A 24262-nucleotide genomic window follows, 5' to 3' on the forward strand; every position below is an offset into this window, starting at 1 on the left:
AACCCTTTCTCGGCACAGCAATCCCAAGTTTTTATCCAGTCTTGTAATTTGGTTCAAGGGAGAAACCTTCATGTTAGAGCCGTGTTTTTAAACAAACGTCCTGTTGACAAAATCTAGAATTTTTACTGGTTTCCAGTTTCCCTGAAACACCAAAGGGAGATTCCACAGAAAGGCAAATGCCTGTCTCCCTGTAGGAAGCTTTTTTCTCTAGTAGCTCTCTTAACGAAATGTTTCTTGCCACAAAACACATAAAATTCCCCATATACTGCCCATTTATGCTTATATGTTAGGAAGTTTTAAATGGCTATGGATAAAAACCATGTTCTATGTAAGCAAGGATGTAACAAGATAAGAAGGAACTCAGACATGGCCTCAGTTGTGTGGAAGCATGAACTGGAGCCCGTCACTTGATCCTCAGAACAGGATTGTTAGTGGCCTCCTAAAGAAAAGCTAAAAACTCTCTTGCCAAGTAATAAAAAGCTAAAATTAGAAAGGGGGGAGAATGACTGTAGGCAAGATGGTAACCACAGAAAATCTGTTTTTCAAGCCAACCTTAAGAAGCTAGGCTGTAACTCCTTGATAAATGCTGGCATGATGTGAAGTGGGTGTCTCTTGACTTACAATTTGTTTGGGCCCTGGGCCATTTTATCTAAGATTAGTCAATGACCAAGTTCTTCCCAAGCTCATACGTTGAGTATTCAGAATGAAAATTTAGTCCCACATCTTCATCTCCAACCTAAAACTGAAGGGGATGGCAACAGTACCTGTGCCAAGGTCTCTTGTGTGCTCAGAACTGTGGCAAGGCAGCGCTGGCTCCCGTGTTTTGTTTCTCTCCCAGAGTTGTGCTTTTATCGGGGTTAGATCTTGACTGCTCTTAGGTCGTCAGCTGGCTCTGGTCATCAAAAACACCTTGTCTTTCATCTCTTGTACATCTGGAGAGGCAATTGTAACTATTTTCTTAGATGTAGATTTCAGCATGATAATCCATGCCATTGTTGCCTGTAGATTGCAGTAACCCACATGAAAACTGCTCCTGAAGACCACACACGAATGCAGAAAGAAACTGAATGGCAACTGTAGCTCCAGGGAGCATCTTCTAATAGACCTCTAAAAATGCATTAGATTCTTATCTTCTGTGGTGTCTCAGCAACAGTGTAAGTCAGAAGAGATGTTTGTGCCAATAGCTCACAGGCTTAAGCATACTGAAGTCAGGTTTTAAGGAAAACAACCTCCTCTGTAAAGCTGTGCTAGAAGTAATGAGCCTGTTCCGTTGATTTCAATGTGATTTATACAGTCCATCTCACACTGAGGGAATAAAACTGATTTTAGTTACTGGGGCAAAAGCCAAGTTAATTCATACAGGTATTTGAAATATTCACAGAATCACAGAATCGTCTAGGTTGGAAAAGACCTTGAAGATCATCCAGTCCAACCATTAACCTAACACTGACAGTTCCCAACTACACCATATCCCTCGGCGCTATGTCAGCCCGACTCTTAAACACCTCCAGGGATGGGGACTCCACCACCTCCCTGGGCAGCCCATTCCAACGCCTAACAACCCGTTCTGTAAAGAAACGCTTCCTAATATCTAGTCTAAACCTTCCCTGGCACAATTTGAGGCATTTTATATAGGCACATACTATAGCTGCTTGTATATCAAACATCTGAACTCAGGGAAAATCTAGCAGAATGGTATGTGCATGAGGTCTCCAAAGAACAGACTGTTGCATTTGCTTTGTGACCTCCGTGCATCTGGTCAGCGAACAAATGGTATGGATATAGATCCACCCAGGGAGGAGATCAGATGTCACGAACTGGGTTGTTTATTCTGTCTAAGAGGGGAGCATTAGTAGCAGTCTTCAGTTACACAGAGAGAAAGAAGCCATAGCAGAGAAGAGAAAAAACTGCTCCATGAGTCTGTGGTAGATGGGAAGAGACTATCTAGGGTTATGTTTTGAATGGTAGAAGCTTTCTAATACATAAGGTTAATGGCGCACTGCATGTAACTGTAGGTTATTATGCAACCCTCATCATTAGAGACTTTGGAAAACAGGTTGGAGTGGACAAGTACAGGTCTGGCTGGTGCAGCACTGGAGCCGAGGAACAGGGCACGCATCTCCTCAGGCCCCTGACAAACCTATTTTTCCCATATGTTTATGAGCAATTGGTTTGGGTTGCAAGTTGTGCAAGGCACAAATTGGAAGGAAGGAAAAAAAAGAAATCACAAGTGGGCATGAAAACACATTTTTAACTCAGATCACACAATTAAAACAGCACAAGATCTTTCCAAAGCAAGTACCCTTGTTTTGGCTCAACTCCTCCAACTTCACCATCTGGAAGTAAATCCCTGGAAGGACATAGGAAGCCACACAGAAGCTGCGGTGGCACGCAGCATCTCGCATATGGACACACGGGTATCTTGTGGCTTGCTGCCCCAGGCAGAGATCCCCAGCACCTGTCCCTCAGGTACACCAGCACACACAGTGCACACTGTGTAGCCTGGGAGCTGTCTCTCCGTACTGCCTCTCATTTCTCAATGGCCAAGAGTAGTAGCCAAAAATTGAGTTCACTACAGCATCCCAGCTTAGGTGTGGTGGAGGCATGAAAAAAAGGGAGGAGAAAAGTGTATGGGGGTGTAAAGGCTACCATAGTGAGGCTAGTGAAGGGGCTGAAAGGGATGCTTTATCATCCGGGCACGTGGGAGCAACAGTCAGAGTAATCCTCAGAGTCATCAGCCCTTGTTTCTGCATTCTCCCCACTCTCCTCTCGGTATGACCTTCATCTTCAACTTTTGGAGAAGAAATTTAAGAAAACTGCATTTCAGCCAAAATTCTCTTTTCATCAGAACTGGGAGACCAACAGGATTTCCTATTTGAAGTTCAAAGGATAATGGAAAACAGAGCTGTGTAAATAGGCTTTCTGAGGACACTGCAGCCCACAGCATTTTACTCTCTTCTATCAGTTCCTCCACCCACATGCCAAACAGGACCATTTTTGTTCCTATTTTCTAATGTTACTGTCCCAACATGATGAAAACGTGAAATCTTTAGCTTGCCAGTGGTTTTTCCTTTGGGTCCTCCCTTTCTTCTTTATAGTGTGGGCTGAAGAGAGTCAAGAGAATCTCCTCCACTGCTTCTAGTTCTCAAGGAGGATGTACTACTTAATAGAGAATTACTTAACTCTGCTGACAGCTGTGATGAAATCATCGTGGATAACCGACCTTCAACTGGTGTCAGGAAGTCATCAACCCAAGAAATCCATGCTATATCCAGGTCTGAAGCCAGGTGGACAAAGATCACAGAAACTGGAAGATAATGATGACACTGACCTCTTAGTAACCTTCCCTAAACAGCAGGTTAATAACATCAAGCGTGTCTTCAAGAACAGCCACCAGAAGCGTTCAGCCACCAACGCTTGCTTATTCTGGTGTGCTCACACAGAGGCACGCTGCACTACAGAGCTCGGTCAGAATAGCATGAGCAGTTAGCTATTGCTCTTGGATAGCTGATTTTAATCAGCAGCCAGTATCATCATTACCATTTGACACATGGGGTAGTGGAAATACTGAGAGGAAAAATCATCCCTCAAATTACACCATTTCTCCAGAAATATAAAACAGGTCTGAGCACCAGTTGCACAACTAATAACACCACCCACCCTACCTTGCCAGCCTTTGCTCAACACACTTAACCTAGCATGCTAATTGGCTGAGATGAAGAAAAAAAGAGACTTGGTTCTGTTTTCCTACCCCAACATGTTTCCCGATGTGGATCCATAGGCACTGGTGAATTACTCAAATGATGCCCTGTGTGGGTCACAATTTGAAACAATTTTGCTGGTCCAAACTTCACAGGCACACAAGAGAACTTTCTCATTATACCCAGGCATAGAAGTATCTCACTCGGTGCACGCTTACTTGAACATCCCCAGCGTTTAAGACTAACTCCCATTCCCACAGCCTTCCTATTACAGTTATCAACTGCAGCGACTCTCAAAAACAGCAAAGGTGAAAGGGTGTTCTAGTTCAGCTTCCCTGTATTTGTGGAAGATGCATAATAGTCAAGGTGTCACTCAAGAACTTAAGCAATACTGGTCTTAGAGTATGTCAGCTTACCAACACCCAAGGTAATGTTAAGCAGACTAGCTTGGGAAGTAATATAGCTCTGTGCGGTGGCCTGTCAGTATAAACCACCTGGATCCACCATACTCCAAATCTAAACCCCAGAAATGAGCTTTCAATCAGCAAGATCAAGTGTAGGTGCCAACCTCATCTTGCACGTTCTGGTTATCCCAGCAGGAAGGTCCTTTTGTCTCTTAAATCCAGCCTAGTTCTAAAGTTCGACCTTTCAGGAAACATTTCTGATCTAGTCATACTATGGTGTCATTACAAGCGACTTGAAGAGTTGTGTTCTTCTGTTAGAAGTGCTACATGCTACATTTAGGTGCAAAGTTTGTATAAGGCATAAATCACAAAAAAATAGGAACTAGAGAGCTGTGTTATGTGACATTATAATTCCTATTTACTCACATTTTATATTCCTGAATTCATTTCCTTCACATAATTGTTTTTTTTTTTCACCCGTATTGTAGAGGCATTTAATTTTCACTCCCCATGATTTTCTGCAATTGTTAAAATAGTGCAATTTTTCATGTCTGGGTAGATATAATGCAGTATCCAGTCTTGTTGATGGTTATATAATGTAGCAAGGGGAAATCGCTGTGCAGATCAGTTTAGCTTTACTCTCTTGCCCTCTGTATTAAGGTCAAAAATCAAACTGATTCAAGTGCTTTTGTGATTAGATCATTGCATCACTGAAACTCAAGAACTGGTGTCAATAAATTGAGGGGGTTTAGCACTAGTTGATTTAAAAATGCATGAATTATGAGGCTTCTGGCTTGGATAATATTTAATGAATTACTAATCCTCATATTTCACAAATCCCATGCTCTTCATTCCCTTATGCCTGCTTATATCTATATTCGCTGGTCACCATTTTCCCTGTAAATTAAGGATAAATTAGCTATAAATTATGTAACAAATTTTAGCCATCCCACATTTTCTTTTCTGTTTGACACAGATCATTTGTAGATCTAAATGCCAGAGAAGACAATTATATTCATGTAATATGACCTCCTGCAGAATACAGTCACAGTCTCATCCAGTAGTTTCTAGATTAACTCCTTAACTGCTATTTAAAGCTCCAATGAGAAACTGGTACATTTATTTTAGAAAGAAATGTAGCCTTAACTTAAAAGCTTCAAGGGACAGAGAAGGCACAACATCTTTATGCAAGTTTTTTCCAAAGCATTGCTTATACACTGAATAAATATACTATCCAAATGAAGAGACAGCTGAATGCAGAGCAAAGGGACCCCATTGTAAGCCATAGAGCCCAGCTAACAACAGAGTGTCCTTGTCCTGGGGCCTCCTTTACATCTGCCTTCAAGTTTCACTGTGTTTTACTCAGCCACCACACTTGCAGCAGGGTGGCAGTGATGCTAATAGGGAGCAGAGCAAATCCTTAGGGTGTGTTGTGGGGTTCAGAGCCTCAATTTACCTTGGGCATGAATGCAATCTCTCTTTCAAATCTGCTTTGGACAACAGGGTTAAAATTCTCTCTCATGGGTGCCTTGGCTTCAAAAAAGCACGTTAAACCCACATTTAAACAACAGGCCCACACGGGGTTTGGTTTGTGATGGTATCATATTTATTACAAACTACCAGCAACCCTGGCTTGGGAAGAAGCTGTTGTGCGAATGGCAAACCACCCAGAGTCTGGGAGGGTGTAATCCTGGTCTTGCCTCTCCCATTAGTTTCCACGTGGAAGCTTGCTTTGTTTCTATGTATAAACACAGTGCACCTTAAGTGCAAAACGTACAGGAAATCCTTAAACTATACCACAGTTTTCACATGTGCAACATTTTATCCCAGCAATAATGGAAATGTCTCACTAATAAGGAGCTTTGATGTGTTACATTGCCAGTTAGCCATCTGAGTTAACTGCACATTTTTTCTCCTCTAGTGACGTTTGCAGCTTGCTTACAGGTGTTAACCCAAGGCACAGCTGAAGCAACTGCTGCTTAGGCCAGTGAAAAATGACATCCCACAATAACCACATAGCTATAAATCATGGTGTCGAGTATCATTATAACTGCTTACACATCTTGTTCCAAAGTTAAAATAGAGAAAACTTTGACACAGAGTTAATCAGATACAATTTTGCATGTATGCAAGTCTAAAAGATTTAAGATTTTAGTGCAGAAAATTCTGATAATACCATGTATGAGTGTCCTTACTTAGGAATAGCTCTAACTCATACCTTTTCTCAAATTTTCATTCATTCTTGAAATAGGGAAAAAAAAAAAAATCACTTTAGGACTGTTTTCACTTGTTGGATGTTCAGGATTTAGATCTCTCTGCCAGGGGCATGAGCTTTGGGGAAGAGAAGCAACTGCACAACAGCCCATAATAATATATAGCAGATTAAGCCAGAAGTGAAGCCAACTACTGTACTATACCTGTGATAGGAGCAAGAGAGAGTAAGCAGAAGGCACAATTTACCAATCTGGAGTTTGGCAAGACATAGTTAAATTCACCTCCTGTCTAGGAAGTGCTACAGGGGTTTCTTGTCTGGGAACAATTTAGAACTCTCTGTCATCTGGCGGTGGCAGAAAGGTGCCAGCAGGATGGAGGTGGTGGCAGTGCTCCCAGAGCAATCCAGTGAGCCATTGACAAGCTCCTAGGCATCCAACTTCTGCTTTCTTGAGTCTCATCCTGATAATCACTTGATCACAAGTCAGCTGAGTTCGTGATCTGAGGAGGTACATTTCTGCCAGGGAAAAAAACCTCCAAGGAGATATATTTCTATCCCAGCTAACCCCAGAAGGGGAAACAACCCATCTGACATCCCACCTTTTGGTCCTTTCAGGGCTGCAAGTAGTCTACCACGGTATCCCCCCCCCCTACTTTTTCTACTGGGAATCTTGCCCAGCTTTGCAGAAGGTTGTACTCCCCTGCAGTGGGTGTATTCGTCTATTCATTCACCTTGCATTCACAAACTCCTCAGATACAGATGCTATATAAAATAAGGTATGAACCTCTAGAACTGGCTAAAAGTAAAAAAAAATTTTCCATGAAAGAAAATGACATAACTAAGAGTACTTTTGTTGCTGCAGAAATGTTTGTTGTGCTCATAACAATGCCTTCCACAGTCTTTCGGTACTCCTGTATTGATAGAGGTAGCAGGAATATGCCAAAGTTGCCCATAAAGCAAAACAAAAAAAAAATCTCAAACTCTTTCAGTACCTGGTTTCCAATTTGTGCCCCATATGTGGCAAGAAATAAATGTACATACATTGCTTGCATCTGAAAAAGTCAAACGGTGGAGGACTGAATTATAACTTGAATGCATATTGGTGGGATGAGATGCTGATCCATTTGCACAGTAATGTGCTATATTTAAGTCACGCATCATGGCATCTTCAAAGAGGCCAGTCATAATTATGATGGATTAGACTGCAGAGTCAGTCCTAGATGCAGTAATTGTTTCACAGATGCTGCTGATGTGACTTGAATTTCTAATGAATTATAGCTGAAAAGAAATATGTGGAGCTTCTAAATGGTCTGGATAAAATACAGCTATGGGAAAGAGAAAAAAGGCTAACTGCTATGCTTAGGGAAAGGTAGATTTACTTTGAGAGGCAGACAGTTTGCTCCACAACAATTATGAAGACGACCACAGAGACTTTGTAAGATGCAATCAGGTCTGCTTAGTAGTAGCATCAAGAATATCTTCACAGTATCCCAGTTAAAATCAGTAATAAAGGTATTGTTGCCATTTGTCTTTTGCCAGTTTTAAGTTACAAATAATTGCTGTGATTTGTAGCTGCTTGAGCAAGATTTGTACTCAGGTGTGACTTGAGGATTGTGAGTAACCGAGCGTAGACAAGAGAAAGAAGTATAACGCAAAGTCACCACAATCCTAGACGCATTTCAAAAAATGCAAATCTGGCACTTTTAGTCGATGAATTAACTTTGTATTTTAAAGAACCAAATGATTCCTGCGTCCTTTGCAATGTCTAACACCAGTGCCTTTTACACTGGAGGTGATGAGAATTTGGGGAACTGGTTGACTCATATGCATGAGGTCTTTGAGAATACCATGAATAATAATCCATGTCACACAGTGAAAATAACCTTGCAGTTTTTGAGGATGTCATGAAACTAAGACTCTTTTCTGAAGCACAGATGTGCTCCTTGGAGGGGTTTGCAAGCTAAGTTTAGAGAAGTCAGGCAGCCCCCACTTCTAAACAAAAAGGTGTTTTTACCTATGAGTAAGGAGTTGAGAAGAAAGATTGTCTGGAAACTCTCAGAAGGAATTTAGTTGCAATCTACACAGTACACCAGAACACAAGCAGCAAGGCAGACTTTGAGGGCCAGAGGAAGTTTCTCACGGCTCAATCACACACACTAAAACTTTTTTTAAAGAAATAAATATTTTAGAAGCAGCTTGACAGCATAGTGTTAATTACTATGGTGCCTTTTATTTCATTTCATACTTGCGAAATACAGCAGCCTACACACTCATGTCTGAGTTGTGGTTCAGCTGCAATTTCTAGGTATGAAAGGTGTGAAGGCAAAGAATGGTTTCCAAATTAGGCTGACATTTTATTTTTGAGACACTCTGGGAGCATCATTCTGCTGCCTGGCCTAGAATGACACATCAGAGGAATCCTTTTCACGCTGCCTTCTGTTAAGCATGGAATATCATCTCCCTGGGAAAGCTGCAAAGGCTCATGTCTTGTGGTACTTTAAAGCTAGGTTGGGAAATGTACTGAAATATATGTAGAAGGGAAGAAGCCTATCTTACCTTGTCAAGAAAATAGGTAAGATGGACAAACATTCTTTTCTATCTCCCTATTCTTAGCTTTCCGTTAAAAAACTCTTTTTTCAAGTACTGTTACTTGTAGAGAGAGAACTTCTCTACTTCTGTCATACAAAACATAAATCGAGTACAGAAAGAAAGGAAAAAAAACTTCAGGAGGTCAAAAGTAAATTTTAGATTTACCAAGCTTGGCATAAGGAAGAAGTGGATACAAGTCATCATTTAGGTTTTTGCCAGTCAAAATGTATGTTTGAATTGTCCTGATACTGAAATCAGAGCTACAGGCAGAGGGGATTCTGCTGGATGTGATTAATCTCATTAATTAATATTACTTTTAAAAGCATTTTAGAATCATACTACTCAACTGAGCAAGGCACTGAAAACTGTATAAATTAGACGTTCCTTAACATTTTAAAAAAAAAAGGTTAGTGTATCATAAATACATAAGCAGAGCAGCCATGATGGGAGAAATTTTTCAGTTCATCCTATGTAGTGGCAATAGCAGCCACGTGTAGTGCTTCTCCTGACTTTGCAGTCCAACCAGGGATGACCTGGTAATGGAGAACCCTTCAGATTGCCCTTTATGCAAACTAAAAATAAAAGCATTAGGACAAAGACATGCATAAATCCAAATTTTCTCTGGGCAATCTCATATCTGTAAGACCCTCTGTCAGTCTGTCTTCTGTCATTTGTGACTGGTTGAGAACCATAAAGCCAACAAAGAATAAATTACAAGCAGAGTCAAACAAGGGCTTTATCTCTTAACTAGGATTGTGTATCCTGGGAAGGCCCATGTGAACAGGATTAGCTTGTCATTATATGGAATTTGTTCACCGCACATTGTCAGTACTTTTATCCAACAAAAAACTTCATTTTATAACAAAATATAAAGAGTATATGAGAAAATGGGATTTTCCATCCAAACAAAGAAGAAAAAAATCCTAGCTCCACAGCTGTGGAGCTCAGGTTCAAAACCCAAATGCATAGTTTAAGCCATGCTTGTTGTGTATTTGTAAATTTTTAAGGATATTAATACCTGAAAAAATACCTCTTGCATCAAACCTTTCAGAAATCTCTTGATTTGTTTCTGTCAACATTACCAAGATGTTGATGAACTGTAAGAGTTCCTATGGACAGCAATCAAGTGTGGCTTTGTCTCACATGTGTATCGTGCCACTTGCATGGTCTTTAGGAATGCCAGTTTTAAAAGACCTTGTCAGACAGCTGAAGACAGAAAAAAGGAGGTTTTTCCCTCTAATTGGCAAACTTGGTGGCAATAATCCTTCAAGTCACACAAAAGAAGTTTGGCACACTTAATCAAATAACAGGATTAGCACCAGGTCTGGGAACCATGGTTTCGGCATGATTTTCTGCCTTACCAAGGAGAAAAAGTGATGACAGAGGAGTCTATACAAATCATTCAAAAGCTGGGAATATTTTGTGCACTATTAGGAGAGGTTTTTTTGGTAAAATATCTGCTTGTGTGTTAAATGTGGGTAAGGAGCCACTCCGTATTTTCACTCTTTTCATCTTGAAGAACAAACCTTCAAGAAAAAGGGAGACATGGGGCTGCAAAACGTCATAGGATAGTGAAACACCCCTCAGGTGCGCCTGCAAGCTCATGCTGTGCGTGGGAGCTGGTCAGGAGAACGGGTGCTTGAAAGCTGCAGAAATTGTCAGTAATCGGCCGTCCATCGATGGAAATTAAAATTGACTTACATTCTCTCCTGTTCCTTCTCTCTTTCAGATACGTTCAGAGGGTAGCCTTGTGGATGGCCCCGGAGCAGGCCAGATGGAACAGGACAGAACCAACCATGTTGACGGCAATAGATTGAGTCCATTTCTAATACCGCAGTCTTCTCACGTTTGCCAGGCAGAGCCTTCCGCGGTGAAGCTACAGAATGGAAGTCCAGCAACAGAGAGGCCTGAAGTTGAAGTAAACGGAGACCACAAGCAGCTATTCATTAAAAGCAACTATGGAGTGCCCCACCTGAAGGGAAGTCCAAACAACCGCATTAGCCCCGACCTTTTACAAGAAAAGAAAGTATATTCCAAATATATGCAAAATGGTGGGATAAAACGCACTTTTAGTGAGCCCGCTCTGTATGGACTTCATGAGAGCAAGAAAGTGAAACAAGACAAAGAGGTAAATGGAGAAAAAGCTGAGCCAGAGGATAATAATGAAAAACCAAGCATCTCCAATTGTTACAGTGAGAAGAAACCTGAGAGTTTTACAGGACAAGAAAATGAAGCTTCAGATTTGATACAGTCTACAAGATACAACAGTGGTGGTTCAGAAAACCGTCATAACCTCCTGATGCAGGATGAGCAGGAGCAGGAAAACATTCATTGCCACAACAGGGACATTGTCTTACTACTTAAGAACAAGGCAGTGCCAATGCCTAATGGTGCTACAGTTTCTGCCTCTTCCATGGAAAGCATGCATGGTGAACTCCTGGAGAAAACACTGTCTCAATATTATCCAGAACATGTTTCCATAGCAATGCAGAAGAACACATCTCATATCAATGCCATTGCCAGTCAGGCTACTAATGAGTTGTCCTATGAGACAACGCATTCATCCCATACCTCAGGGCAGATCACTTCCCCACAGACCTCAAACTCTGAGCTGCCTCAAGTGCCAGCTGTAGTGGTTACTGAGGTCTACAATGCAGAAGACTCCAGTAAACCACCTGTATTGCCAGGTAGCTGTTCACTTCAGAAACCGGAACTACAGCTACAGCAACAGATTCCAAGCTATGATCCACACCAGTTACCCGTAGGAAACAGTACTGTTCGTGGAAGCGTAGGGCAGGTTCCCAACCAAGACCTCTCTCTAAGTTCCAGCAGTAACCTGCAAGCTCAGAGCACCGCTCTGGAAAGGTTTTCTGAGCAAGCAGAAAAAAATGGTGCTTTTTTTAAACAGAACTCAACGTTTCACAAAGATTCCTCCACTCCTCCTGCTCCAGAAATGAACAGCGCGCTGTCCGTCGTGGTGCGAGAAGGACACCATTCCTATGACAACAGATGTGATGAAACTCTTCCTGGGGAGATAAAGAACGAAGGACAACAGCAGGGACCAATGTCAGAAAGTCCCAGCCTCAGCCAACAACAACTTCACCCTCAGCAGAGACTTCCGCAGCAGACACAAATGTCACAACAAGATGTCAGTGAAAGCAACCTGCAAGCTGCAGTGGCCGCCTCAATTCAGCAGTGCCCAGAAGAAATGACGCCGGCGTCAGAGCCTCCCCTCCAAAACCTGCAAACGCGTGGAAGTGAGGGTGAGTTGCAGCAACACTATCAGCGTTTCCCAGGACAGAGAGAACCCAAGATTCCTTCCGACAAAGCAAAGGACCAAGTGAAAGAGCCTGTGCAACAGGCTCAACATTATTCAAAACCAGCCTGGATAGAACTGGTTTCCACCCAGTTCCGCCAGGGAGAGCCTCCCCAAAAGCCCAGCGAAGCATTATTGCGATCAATTCTTCAGTTCCAGGCACACACAGCCGAAACAGCCTATACAAAACAGTATGCTGGAAGTCCTGATGCATTAAAGGGGCCTTCAGGACAGCCCCAGAGCCAGAAGATAATGCAACAGGAACAAATTCCTCCGCTGTACAAAAGCGAGACCTCCCAGCTGCAGCCGCATCCCACAGCTGACCAGCAGCTGCCGTTCCAGAAACACTCACCGCAGCCACAGCTCACGAAGATGGATTCCCTGCTCAAATCCCAAGTGCAGCAACACCCTCCGCAGCAGCTCCATTTCCAGCAAAGAGCAGAACAAGCCGAGCAGCCTTTAGGGGCCCCACTGAAACAGCAGCACTTGAATCCCCAGCCAGGGGAAAACGAGCAATTCTTGCATTCACACATTTTGCAACAGATGCTTCAAAAACAGACACATCAGGTGCAACTGCCATGCAGTTCACAGCTAACCCCAAACCAGCAACAGGCTCTGCAAATGAAAAATAAAGACCTGCCTCAAACTATTTCCCACTCCCAAAGCAATGCTGAGCAGCCACAAGACAGGACGTCCTTCAATCAGCTTAAAGTAGATGATTGTTTTCAAACTGGGAACAAGTACATGAAATCAGCTGCATTCTCACTGCATAACCCTCAGCTAGGCCTAGAGCAGGTACAGAGCATGAACAACAAAGCTCCCCTTTACACTCGGAAAGCAAACGCTGGTCTGCAGCATCCCTGCCCAAACAACGTGCACTTGATTTCTGAGAAGAAAGAAAACGCCGCAAATATCGAACGCTTTGGAGCCAACAAAATGCAGGACTTGCAACATGTGCAGTATTTTTCAAATAACTTGACCACAAAGCAAGATGTGAATCACTGTTTCCAAGAACAAGAGCAACAGGCGCAACAAGCTTCAGTTATACAGCTACCACCACTCCAGCAAACACAATGCTACGGTGGTAGCCTGAACCAAGATCTCCCGAGCCAACAAGCTACACAGATTCCTCAGCGGTACTTACCACACAGCCAGCAAACTGCTCCACACTCCCAAGACCAGAGAGGCTGTCATTTGCAGTCCCAAACCCCGAAGGATTTTCAAAAGCATGCTGCTTTAAGGTGGCATCTCTTGCAAAAACAGGAGCAACAAGCATACCAGCAACCCAAAACCGAGATTGGTGCCAGTGCAGCACGCAAGCCTATAAAAATTGAGGCTGGCACAAAGTCTAATGTCTGCATGCGTCCATCAGCTGGACAGCTGGAAAACAAAATGTGGAAAAAAACAATTAAACAAGAGAATCAGCACTTTGGCTGCGAGAACATGCAACAAAAGAGCATCATCGAGACAATGGAACAGCAGCTAAAACAGATACAGGTCAAATCACTGTTTGATCACAAGACTTTTACTATCAAATCACCTAAACATGTGAAGGTTGAAACAGCGGGCCCTATTACCATCCTATCAAGAAATACCAGTGCTGCAGATTTTGACACTCAGACCCCAATCTTAGATCAGCAAGCAAACTCGTCTGCTGAAAAAACCCCGACCAAAAGAACAGCTGGAACTGTTCTCAACAATTTTTTAGACTCACCTTCCAAGTTATTGGATACTCCTGTAAAAAATTTATTGGACACACCTGCCAAAACCCAGTATGATTTCCCATCTTGCAGCTGTGTTGGTAAGTGCTGAGATGTACTAAAAATGTACTAGTTCACAGGAAGGAAATGAGCCTTCAAGTTGGGATCACGGGGTTAGTTGGATGTTTTTCTTGGAGAATTTTTTGGGTTGGTTTTTTTAGAACAGTAATTAGTAAAGACTTATAAAATTGCAATTTTATACATTATACCTACTCTGCTTATCCAATCCTACACACAGGCACTTTCTCAGTATTTCATAAAGCAATTACCTATTTGCTTTTTCAGTCAGAATGCTTATGGCCAGTAATGTATCCCCTCACATTCATTCTCCTTGAGCAGCAGACATGTAATGACAACATGCTGATAAAAAATAGGTCATAACTTTATAATCTAATTTATTTGTCAAGGTTAGATACAGCATTTATAAAATATGTCCTGGGTCCAAAACTTGAGATCCTTATGCCATTTTTTGCTCTAACAGTGAAATTGCTGAAGTTTTCCTGAGTAAAGTCTAAGCAAAGAAGGAATGACAGGTTATTCCTCACTTGTTGCAAGAGTTTATCCTCCCTTTCACGCACTCGTCTCCTGCAAGGCTAAAGAGATCAGCACTTTCTTAGAGAAGCAACGCAAGCAGCACAAAAAAGCAGCAAGGGGGACCCTCAGTGTTTCTTCATGGCATACCCAATCTCCAAAAGCCGGAAGCATAGAGCAGAGGGAAGCAAAGCAGTGACAGGCATGGCCCTATAGCCTAGACTTCCATACAGCACTGACACTGCACATAGCCACATCTAACAGGCACTTTCAGACTCTACTGGATAAACTATTCAGGCTGAGACCAAAAGGTGCAGCACCAAAAATGAAAAAAAAAAAAAAAAAAATATCCTTGTTATAGTCTCACTTACTGGGATTTCGTACCAAGTATAGGAGAGGAAAGTTGAACCAATGCTCCTCCAGAACTGCAAAATGGACCTTTCTGCCTTTTCGAACACTCGGGGCTATGTCTTGGAGATGATCCACAGGAACGAGGAGGTGGTGAATTTCCAAAGCACCCAGGAAGAAAACTGGAAGCCAGTTCCTTGCTGTTCCTTGTTGTTTTATAAGAAATAACCTACAAAATGTAGTTTTTTGAGAACACTGAAGTTGTTTGGGTTTTTTTTTTCTGGAGACGGTTTCTCCAATGTAGTTGGCACAAGTTTTTCTGGCAATCATTTCATTTTTCTCACTATTTTTTTAGGCAGTATTGCAACCACTAACTAAGCAAAAGAGCTTATTCTCCACTTGCATTTTAATTCTTCGGTCTTAGCAGACCCTCTAGGAAATAAAGGAACATGAAAGTTAGTTCCTGTCTTCTTTGAAGAATCCAGTGCCACAGTGTAATCGATAGGGGTTATTGCTCTTTCCTACCAATACTTGTCCTTAGGAAGATTAAAATAAACCATTCCCCCGTTGACTCATTCAGGTTTATAGCATGCCTTCATCATGCTTCTGGAGGCTCTACATCAAGAGCAGCATCACCTCATCCAGCCTTTGGATTTAGCGTGGCAGAAAGCATAAAGTCAGCCCTCAGACAAGTCAGCACAGCTCCACCATCTCCTCCTGAACCCAAGCAGAGCCTGGCCATTTCTTTCTCACTGCTGGAGCCTGCCTCCTGGTATCAAACCAAACATATAGAATATATTGTGAATGCTGACATGGTCCTACCTACACACAGAAAACTTGAGGCTACATTCTTAGCATACAAGCATTTTGACTAAGCCTTGTGCAGGATTTCTTTCAGCAAATTTGCTTTTTTTCATTTCACAGAGTCTTTCTGTGGGTGGCAGAAATTCTCTATGTAACCTTACTGGCCACTTTCTTAAGCTGTAGGTTCCTACACTGTAACACGTCTGCTGAAAAACAAATACGGTACAGCTCACTAATGTCAATATTTACCATTGTTATCCCATTTATCCTCCTTTCTAGATACTGGGAGAGAGGAGGAAGTGGGAGAAGGAGAAACACTGTTCAGTGATAACAGGAAAATGCCTTTTGAATTTCAGTGTAGAGCCCAAGATGTGAAACAACTGTTCATGCTAGCAAAAGGCACACAGTCCGTATCATGGCTATCTGCAGGATTAGCCACATGCTTTGCATGTTTTGTACAAATTGCGTGGGCACACTTTAGACAGAAGTGTTTGAAAACTCTGACCCCAGACCCATATAGCAGTATTCTAACGAGCTAGATGTAAGCTTTGCAATGTGACTTTTTACATTAAAGAATTAAGCTTCAAAGTAATAACCTTTATTTTGTTTTAAACAGAGCAAATTATTGAAAAAGATGAAGGTCCTTTCTATACCCATCTAGGAGCCGGTCCTAATGTGGCAGCTATTAGAGAAATCATGGAAGAAAGGTAATTAGTGCAAAGGCACAGGGCAGATTAACGTTTATCCTTTTGTGGATGTCAGAATTTTTCCAGCTTTTGCACATAAAGAAATAAACAATTGCAAATCAAGTAATTACTTGTAGGCTTAGCTACTCCAGTATTGCCAACATTACGCACTGTGCTATTCACCAGAGAGTCACAATATTTGACAGGGCTAATAGTCTGCTGGCTGGCACAGGCTGCGCACTTTGAGACAGACGCCAGCAAACCCAAGCAGGAACAAGTATTCACCAGCCTGCCAAGCAAGACGGTTGGCAATGGCTGCAAAAGCAGGCATGGACCTGGTGTTCCCCCTGGGTAGAAGAATGCCGAGGTAGAAGGAAGATGAAGAGCAAAATACCAAACTCCAAACTTAGCTCCCCTTTGGCCCCCCAAATTACTAAGTATACAGTACAACCCTAAAGGGCTAAATCTAACTCGGCCACATCAGAGGAGTGCCACAAAGTTGTTGGATAGGATTTCAGCCCAAGAATCGATAAGCAGTTTTGTGAAAAAACATCCCCCTTCCTTGGAGTATTGCATAAAACCAGCCTTATCTTGACTGTGGACAATCCCTGTGTCATGTTGCATCCCGTGATATATTTATTACATCAAAGCCATCCAAACCAGGAATTTTGAACAGCACAGAATGGATGCATGATCTGTGCTGTGTAAAAATACGCGTAAGTGCAAAACCCACCAGCCTTTCTAAGGTATTTAAATTAAAAACTCTCACAAAAATGACTTCTGCACCGTGAATTCTGCATTACTTGTAGCTTTTGGTGTGCATAGATATTAATGGCCAGACTTTTAGAGGTATGTGGGAATTCAGTTCCCCTCTGAACAAACAAGCAAATGAAAAGCTCCCCGGTAAGTCAGGGACAGATGGGAATTTGATTTGTTAATACCTTAAAAATCTGGACCACAGAACTGCAGAGAAGCTCCAGCCAGCTGCAGAATCGAAAGCAAATGGGCATTATTGCAGTGCTGTGTCTGAGCTAAGGAGTGGCATTTCTTAGCAAGGTCTGTTAGTTTGTGCTCATGACTGCATGACCATGGGCCAATTAGGGCATATTAAACGCTTTATATTACCTCTAAGTCCTAAGGTCCTTTCTCTTTCTTAGCACAGTGACTCCTGTGCAGGGCTTGCCCCCATACTTGTTTTCAGCTTTATGAGCAGCTCAAATGCATGTAAGCTACATAAATCAGCTTCTTCCTGCAAAGGGGGAGTGAACGCTGACCCTCCTGAGAAGTTTCTTACAATTTGTTAACTCCAGAGCTTTCATTGACTGGTTAATTCTTCAGTATTTACAAGTAACAAATAAAAGAGGAAAGTCATTCATGTCATGATTTCAATTATTAGAGGTGAAACTTTTTTCATTTCTTTACTTTGGAATGTAATTTTTCATCCTTAGTATTGACTTCACCTTTTTTTTTTTTTTCTTCATTTAATTTCATTTCATGTTGGCAGAAGGAAATCCTGAGAGATTATAGATAACATGCATCTACTCAGCCAGGTTCAGCAGAGTGTAGCAGCAGCCACTTGAACAATGGCTAGTTTTCAACTGTTCATATGGTATGAACTGTGCAATTCCCTGACTGAAGAACTCCAGAACCCCTCCTCATTAGTTAATTTTGTATCCCTAAGTAAAAAAAAAAAAAACCACTTAACTATAAAGATACTCCCCAGCACATGTGTGCAGTTGGTGACACTAATCACAATTGAAGCACTTTTAAACTGGCTTCTCATGAGTAAGGATTGACTTTTGAGGTATCAGCACTGCAAAACAAACCAGGACTTGGATTTAGACTTGCAGTTAATATTTTAGCGACACCAGAACAAATTTCTTGCAGAATCCATGGTGGATATGTACATTTTACCTCTTCCTTCTCCCAATCCCTACTGCACACTCAGTGAGTTTTGCTCTTGTTTTAAAGCCAATCAGCTCTGGCCTGAAAGCAAGCATGACAAACATCAGGCACAAATTCCTTTGTGACAGTTGAAAAGATTTGAGACAAAGTCCATTTCATTTCCAGTGTGTAATGTACAACATATTTCTGTAGCAGCATCTGCACAGTTGTCCTGCAATCCAGATTAGCAAATTGATAGAAAATGTTAAGATTAAAAAATGTTTTTTTAATGTGGTTAATTAAAGAAACAAAATGTATACTAACATCCAAGCCTAAGTAGGAAAAAGTGACCTAATATTTGCCTGCAGAACATGTGTAGTACAACTTGATTTTATTTGTATAATTTCCTGTGACACTGAAATTTCACAATGAGATCACATCTAAAAATAAGTATTTTTCATTTCCTTTACAGGACAGAAGTTTAAATACAAATATTTTCTCTTAAATATGTCACCAACATTTTAGTGCAAAAACAGGAGGGATGAAAGGTCAAAAGTTCTCAAGGCATCATTAAATGGCTGCATAACAGGAAGGAACTATCTTGATTGCTCTATAGGTAACAGACAAAGAACAAGAAGATTGTGATTTAGTCCCCACACTTGGTTATCTAAAAATAAAAAAAGATAATGCCAAAGAGAGCGGCAGAATTCAAGAAACAGTGATGGAAGTGCAATTTGCCCAGTCCCCAAAATGCAGCTGAGTCAACATGGTAGCTGGACCTGTAATGTTGCAGACAGGGCGATTTCTAAGGCAGGGCCTCGCCAGAGACCTGGTGTGCTCTGGGGCTTAGCAGGTGGGCACCCCCAGCTGCAGCAGCCCGGGGAGAGGCCTGGCCAGAGAACATGTCTGGAAATGGCTTAACAGGTCTGACACTTTTTATTGATTCAAGATTTGCTTCGCTTCGCATTTGCCACATATTTCCACCTGGTCCATCAGAGGACATGGAAAGTGGATCCCATTTGCTCTGGGTAACAGCACTACTTGCACATGGGGCTAGATTCTGCCTTAACGGCATAATCACCTTGATTAAATGCTTCAGCAAGAGCCAAGCTTGCCTACCTCAATCACAAAAAGATGCACACAAGCGGCATCATTTGAGGGCACCTTGTGATCCTAATTCAGTACAGAAGTCAAGCAGAAGTAAATAAGTAACAATTTATGAGCAGATGATAAAGGAAATAGATGTGATGCAAATTAATCATGACTTAACTGATTCACACTGTATCTTAGCCAGAAACAAGCACAGAAAATTAATAGAGTGGCTACTGCATGCCAGCTGTTCCATGACAATTATATACATTTCAGAGTAATAACTTTAACCCAGAAATGAAAGAAAAATGTAAAATCCCTCCCCAAAATAGAAAGAGTTCAAGTCCACTTTTCAAAATGTCATCTAAAATAAATTCTCTACAGAAACAGTTAAAATGTTTACGAACATTAATGTGATATGGATAATTTTTACTCATCTGTGATGTATTAAAGACATTTGCCTCTCTTAACATATCAATCCACCACTATAATAAAATCTGCAAGATGAACTGCATTGCACATCCCTCCCCATAATTCACAGTATTTACTTTTTAAGATAAGACTGGCAAATGTGCTCCATCTTTTCAGCATTCATGCAGAACCCATTCAATCTGCTTATTGTACATATTTTTGTTTGTTTAAGATTTGGACAGAAGGGTAAAGCTATAAGGATTGAGAGGGTTGTCTACACTGGGAAAGAAGGCAAAAGTTCTCAAGGATGTCCAATTGCAAAATGGGTAAGTGATGTACACAAATGTTAAGACTAATGTAGTTCAGTATGATGGTTCACGTAAGCAGACAGCAGTGACACGTCCTTTTGTTAGCTGACACTATGAAACTTAAAACAGCTCAACGGCAGCAGTACCACAGGACGCCTGTAGCCTGCTCCCACCTCTGCCTCTCACACTCCCTTTACTTGTTGCGTGGAGAAGAGCAAGAATAAAATTTGGCTTAAAGGTATGAAAACCTGAGAAGGAAGGCAGTTTCAGTTAAATCTAAGATTCACAACACCAGACATTCTCATTGCTGTTTAATTTTAGCTTACAAATAAGTCCAGTAAGTGCACCACTGTGATGTTTTTTAAAATGCACTCTCGGCTCCAGAGGTATTAGGACACCCTCTTAGCAAACACTGTTGTACTTTGGCACAAATTACCCAGTGGTTTGGGTAGGCTGGGGAAGGACAGCATGAGGAAAACCTGACATGATTATAGACTTTATGCATGCCAGACTGCACCTTTTTTTCAGAAATACCCACAGTAGCACAAGCACCAAGAAGCAAGGACACTCTTTTATTTGAGAACATCTACTGCTTTCCTCTCATCACTGTAATGTTTGTGTGCAGTAAGGGCAGGTCACAAAACTGAGTGGCTGATTACAAGTTTAGCTGCTTATGTTCGGGAGGGAGAGAGCTCCCACGTGCGGTTTCTTAGTCCCTTCCTTAGCTGCCTGCCTTTCCCTGCATGGCTCCTGCCCTAAGCGCAGGTGTCCCCCATCCAGCTCTGTGAGGGGAGGCATCTCACTACTCACTTCCTTTTGACCACTAATCAAACTGGGCCACATGTACCATAGCACAGATTCAGGAGAATATTCCAGCTGAATCAGAGCACAGAGGATACCTTTACAAAGCTGGTTTCCACCAGCATGGCTTTCCATGCCATCAGTCAAGCTTAGCCTTTTAGAGTCAGCTTTGTTAAACAGAAGGGGTAGCTCTGGCCCGTATCACTAAATGAGAAAAATGGACCGAGCTGCCAGAAACAAGAGGAAGACCGAAGCAGAAGTAACCTCCCTACACTCACACTAATGCTGAGGTTTCCTTTTCTCTTGCTCTTCACATTAAGAAATGCATTGTTTGTGTTGGGGCTCTGGGGGTGTGTGTTGCTGTGCATGCAGGTAGTCCGCAGAAGCAGTCAGGAGGAAAAGCTACTCTGCTTGGTGCGCGAGCGAGCGGGCCACACGTGTGAGACAGCCGTGATCGTGATTCTCATCCTGGTCTGGGAGGGAATCCCAACAAGCCTGGCTGACAAGCTCTACTCCGAACTCACCGACACCCTGAGGAAGTACGGCACGCTCACAAACCGGCGGTGCGCCCTGAACGAAGAGTAAGTGGAACAAAGGGTGTGCTTGCCAAACGTGCAACCCCACCTTCAGCCTCGGACCTGGCACCTCCACTTGTGCTATTACCCTGAAATACACATAACCTTTCCAACTATTTCAGGCACTTTAAAAACCCACAAACCTTGAGAGGAAAGCAAATAAACATTCTTACAAATCGGGGAAGAACATCTTCCCAAAGTTGTGAAGCATCTCAGTATCTTTAAAGGAAGAGACCTCAGCATCGCCCAGGACAGCAGTTACCTCAACCTTGAAATAAAATCTAGATGCACTAAATCATACTGTAAAAGCCTACAGAAGCCACCCAGAATCTAAAGAAATTGCACCATATCGTTTTCCCATGTCTTTCAAATAGTGAAGAACATTTAGACCAAAATTAACATAGCCATACTTTGGCTTCATGGGTAGAGTCATATTTCAGGAATTATTGCTTAGCCCCTCTCAGAGGGCGCCCACATTCTTGCAGTGCCATCAGCATATGCCCCTTTCAGGTACCATGAATATCATTACCTAACAAGGCACCATGCAAACATACCCTCATTCAAGCAAAGCCAGGTTTCTCACAAAAGTGTAGAAACCCCATAGCCCTTGCTTTACAGTCATGACATTATTCACTCCGATAAATTCTTCTGTTATAATGTGTACACCTCCCTCTTTCATTTCTTTATTATTTACCAGTGATTCCCCAGAGCGCTGGCAGAACACCAATGCCCACTGTGGGAGTGCCCTGAGGTGACCCATCTGCTGCTAACAGCCATATTCTCTTATTTTTTCAGACGGACTTGCGCATGTCAAGGGCTGGACCCTGAAACTTGTGGTGCTTCATTTTCCTTTGGTTGCTCCTGGAGCATGTACTACAATGGTTGTAAGTTTGCCAGAAGCAAGATTCCGAGAAAGTTTAAGCTGATGGGGGATGACCCGAAAGAGGTTGGTGTGCATTTCTAAAATGAGCCTCATTTGCAAGGAAATGTTTTCTGTCACTCTGCAAATAGAGATACAGTACAAGAGACCGGGGCCAGAGCCCTGTCTGAATGGCACACATGTAGTAGGGTAATTAAATAACTGCCAGTCATAACTGATTGATTCCAGTCACCGAGCCAGCTGAATTGACTGTCCAAATTCTGACAGCTGGCAAAACCCTGAGACTTGAGACCATGTTTGCAGGCTTTCACAATTAGAGGAGAGGGCACGGCCTGAATAATTGTGGCTGTATTTCGCCTGCAATCGGGCATTCCCCAGTGGCAGAGTGGAAGGTTTACCAACTGAAGGCACATAATGTTGCAGCTGGGAACCAGAGCAGACTGCATGGAGGCAAACATGATGAAACTCTGAGATGACAATAGGAAGAAGAGGATAGGAAGACTCATTCTTCACCCAGTCCTGCCCCACTGAATGTTTTCAGACTGGGGTCTGTGTTAGAGCAAACTGGCAACTGTTTAAAATGAGTCAGTAATAAAAAAAACATTGACCTTAGCCTGGCCACAAGATACCTTCGAAGCTGTGATTGGAGTGACTCCTGGACACCTCCAGCTACTCGTGTCTGGGAGGCTCCAGTGGCCCAGTCTGGTTTTTGACAAGCACGTGCAAATTTAGTCCCTTGCTTATGTACTGATGCACAGGTCCACAGCTTTCACTGTATTCTGGTGTCTTACACAAATGCAAGCATTTCTTTCACATGATCAGAGAGCCAGGTACTTCTGCATCCTATGGCCTGTGCTGAGAATAGCACAGTATTTAGAATATCATCATAATTAACATACAGTTTTTCCATCCCACTGCTCTTCTACGGCCCCAAGAATTACAGAATAGCTCTCTCCTTCAGTCATGCTGTGGCACAAAGCCTTCTTTATCATAGCCTGCAATCCTAACCCCCCTACATTTTCTAAGCTGGATACCTGGCCAGAGCTCACCAGGGCACACTTCCAACTTGCATTCTTAGATTTACTTCCCATGCAAGCCAGATTTGGGCAGGGAAGATGGTTTTACCCTCCAGTCTTGTTCCTACACAGAGTTGGGGGCAGCCAAAGCATGCATCCAGACCAGGAGCTGGGTCCTATAGCATAGACACAGTTTATAGACAACACAAATAGGATCCTCACCAATAAAAACTAGAAGTAACACTTACAAATGGTAACCTACAGGCCATACAAAAGCTCCCAGTTCTGGCAGCAGACACAAGGTTACAGCAAGATATTTTTGACAATTTCATAATGTCATTTTGGAGTCCCAAACTGGAAAGTAGTCCCATAGAAGGAGACACAAACTTCTAATGCACCAAACACGTCTCTTGAACCCATAGGTTTTTCACAGCCCTTCACACATTCCTAAAATGTACAGTCTCCTAAAAACAAGTATACCACTCCAGTATGCCACCATTCTTTATCCACTTGAAATATAAAAATCAGAGCCTCATATAAGCAAGGTGTTCAATTTGAGACTGTCATCCTGATAGATGGACAACAGCTTTGGAGTATATTATTAGAGTACTTCATTTTTAAAGAGCCCTTCATTTTATGTACCTCTCCTTATAGCAATAAAGAAGTGTGGTCATTCCTACGTCCATATTGCCAACCACTAGACACATCCACAATTCTTCACTGCTTAATAATTGGGAACTTTTTGAAGTCTGAAGTATTTAAATAATTTTAAATTGCTGCATGAAAAGATATTTCAGTGTGTTGAAATGCTGCCATTGCAACATGCAAAACCCTTAAAGTAGCCAGATTTACCTGGTGGACCATTCTGGTATTATTTCTCTCAAGCTTTCTGAAGAGTATTATTTTCCAAAAACTCCAATAGGGAAAAGAATGAGGATCATCACGCT

General features: G+C 42.1%; 1 protein-coding gene across 2 annotated transcripts in view; it reads left to right on the forward strand.

Moving 5' to 3' along the window:
- Positions 1 to 24262, forward strand: part of TET2 (tet methylcytosine dioxygenase 2) — a 75621-nt gene that overhangs the window by 40518 nt on the left and 10841 nt on the right. For both annotated transcript variants that reach the window (XM_074866856.1, XM_074866857.1), the window contains exons 2-6: positions 10636 to 14023; positions 16282 to 16372; positions 19968 to 20061; positions 21217 to 21425; positions 22215 to 22365. In XM_074866856.1, the coding sequence (XP_074722957.1) occupies positions 10636 to 14023; positions 16282 to 16372; positions 19968 to 20061; positions 21217 to 21425; positions 22215 to 22365 (3933 nt within the window). The remainder of the gene's footprint in view (positions 1 to 10635; positions 14024 to 16281; positions 16373 to 19967; positions 20062 to 21216; positions 21426 to 22214; positions 22366 to 24262) is intronic.

This window comes from Strix uralensis, chromosome 4, assembly GCF_047716275.1.
Source record: "Strix uralensis isolate ZFMK-TIS-50842 chromosome 4, bStrUra1, whole genome shotgun sequence".
NCBI lineage: Eukaryota > Metazoa > Chordata > Aves > Strigiformes > Strigidae > Strix > Strix uralensis.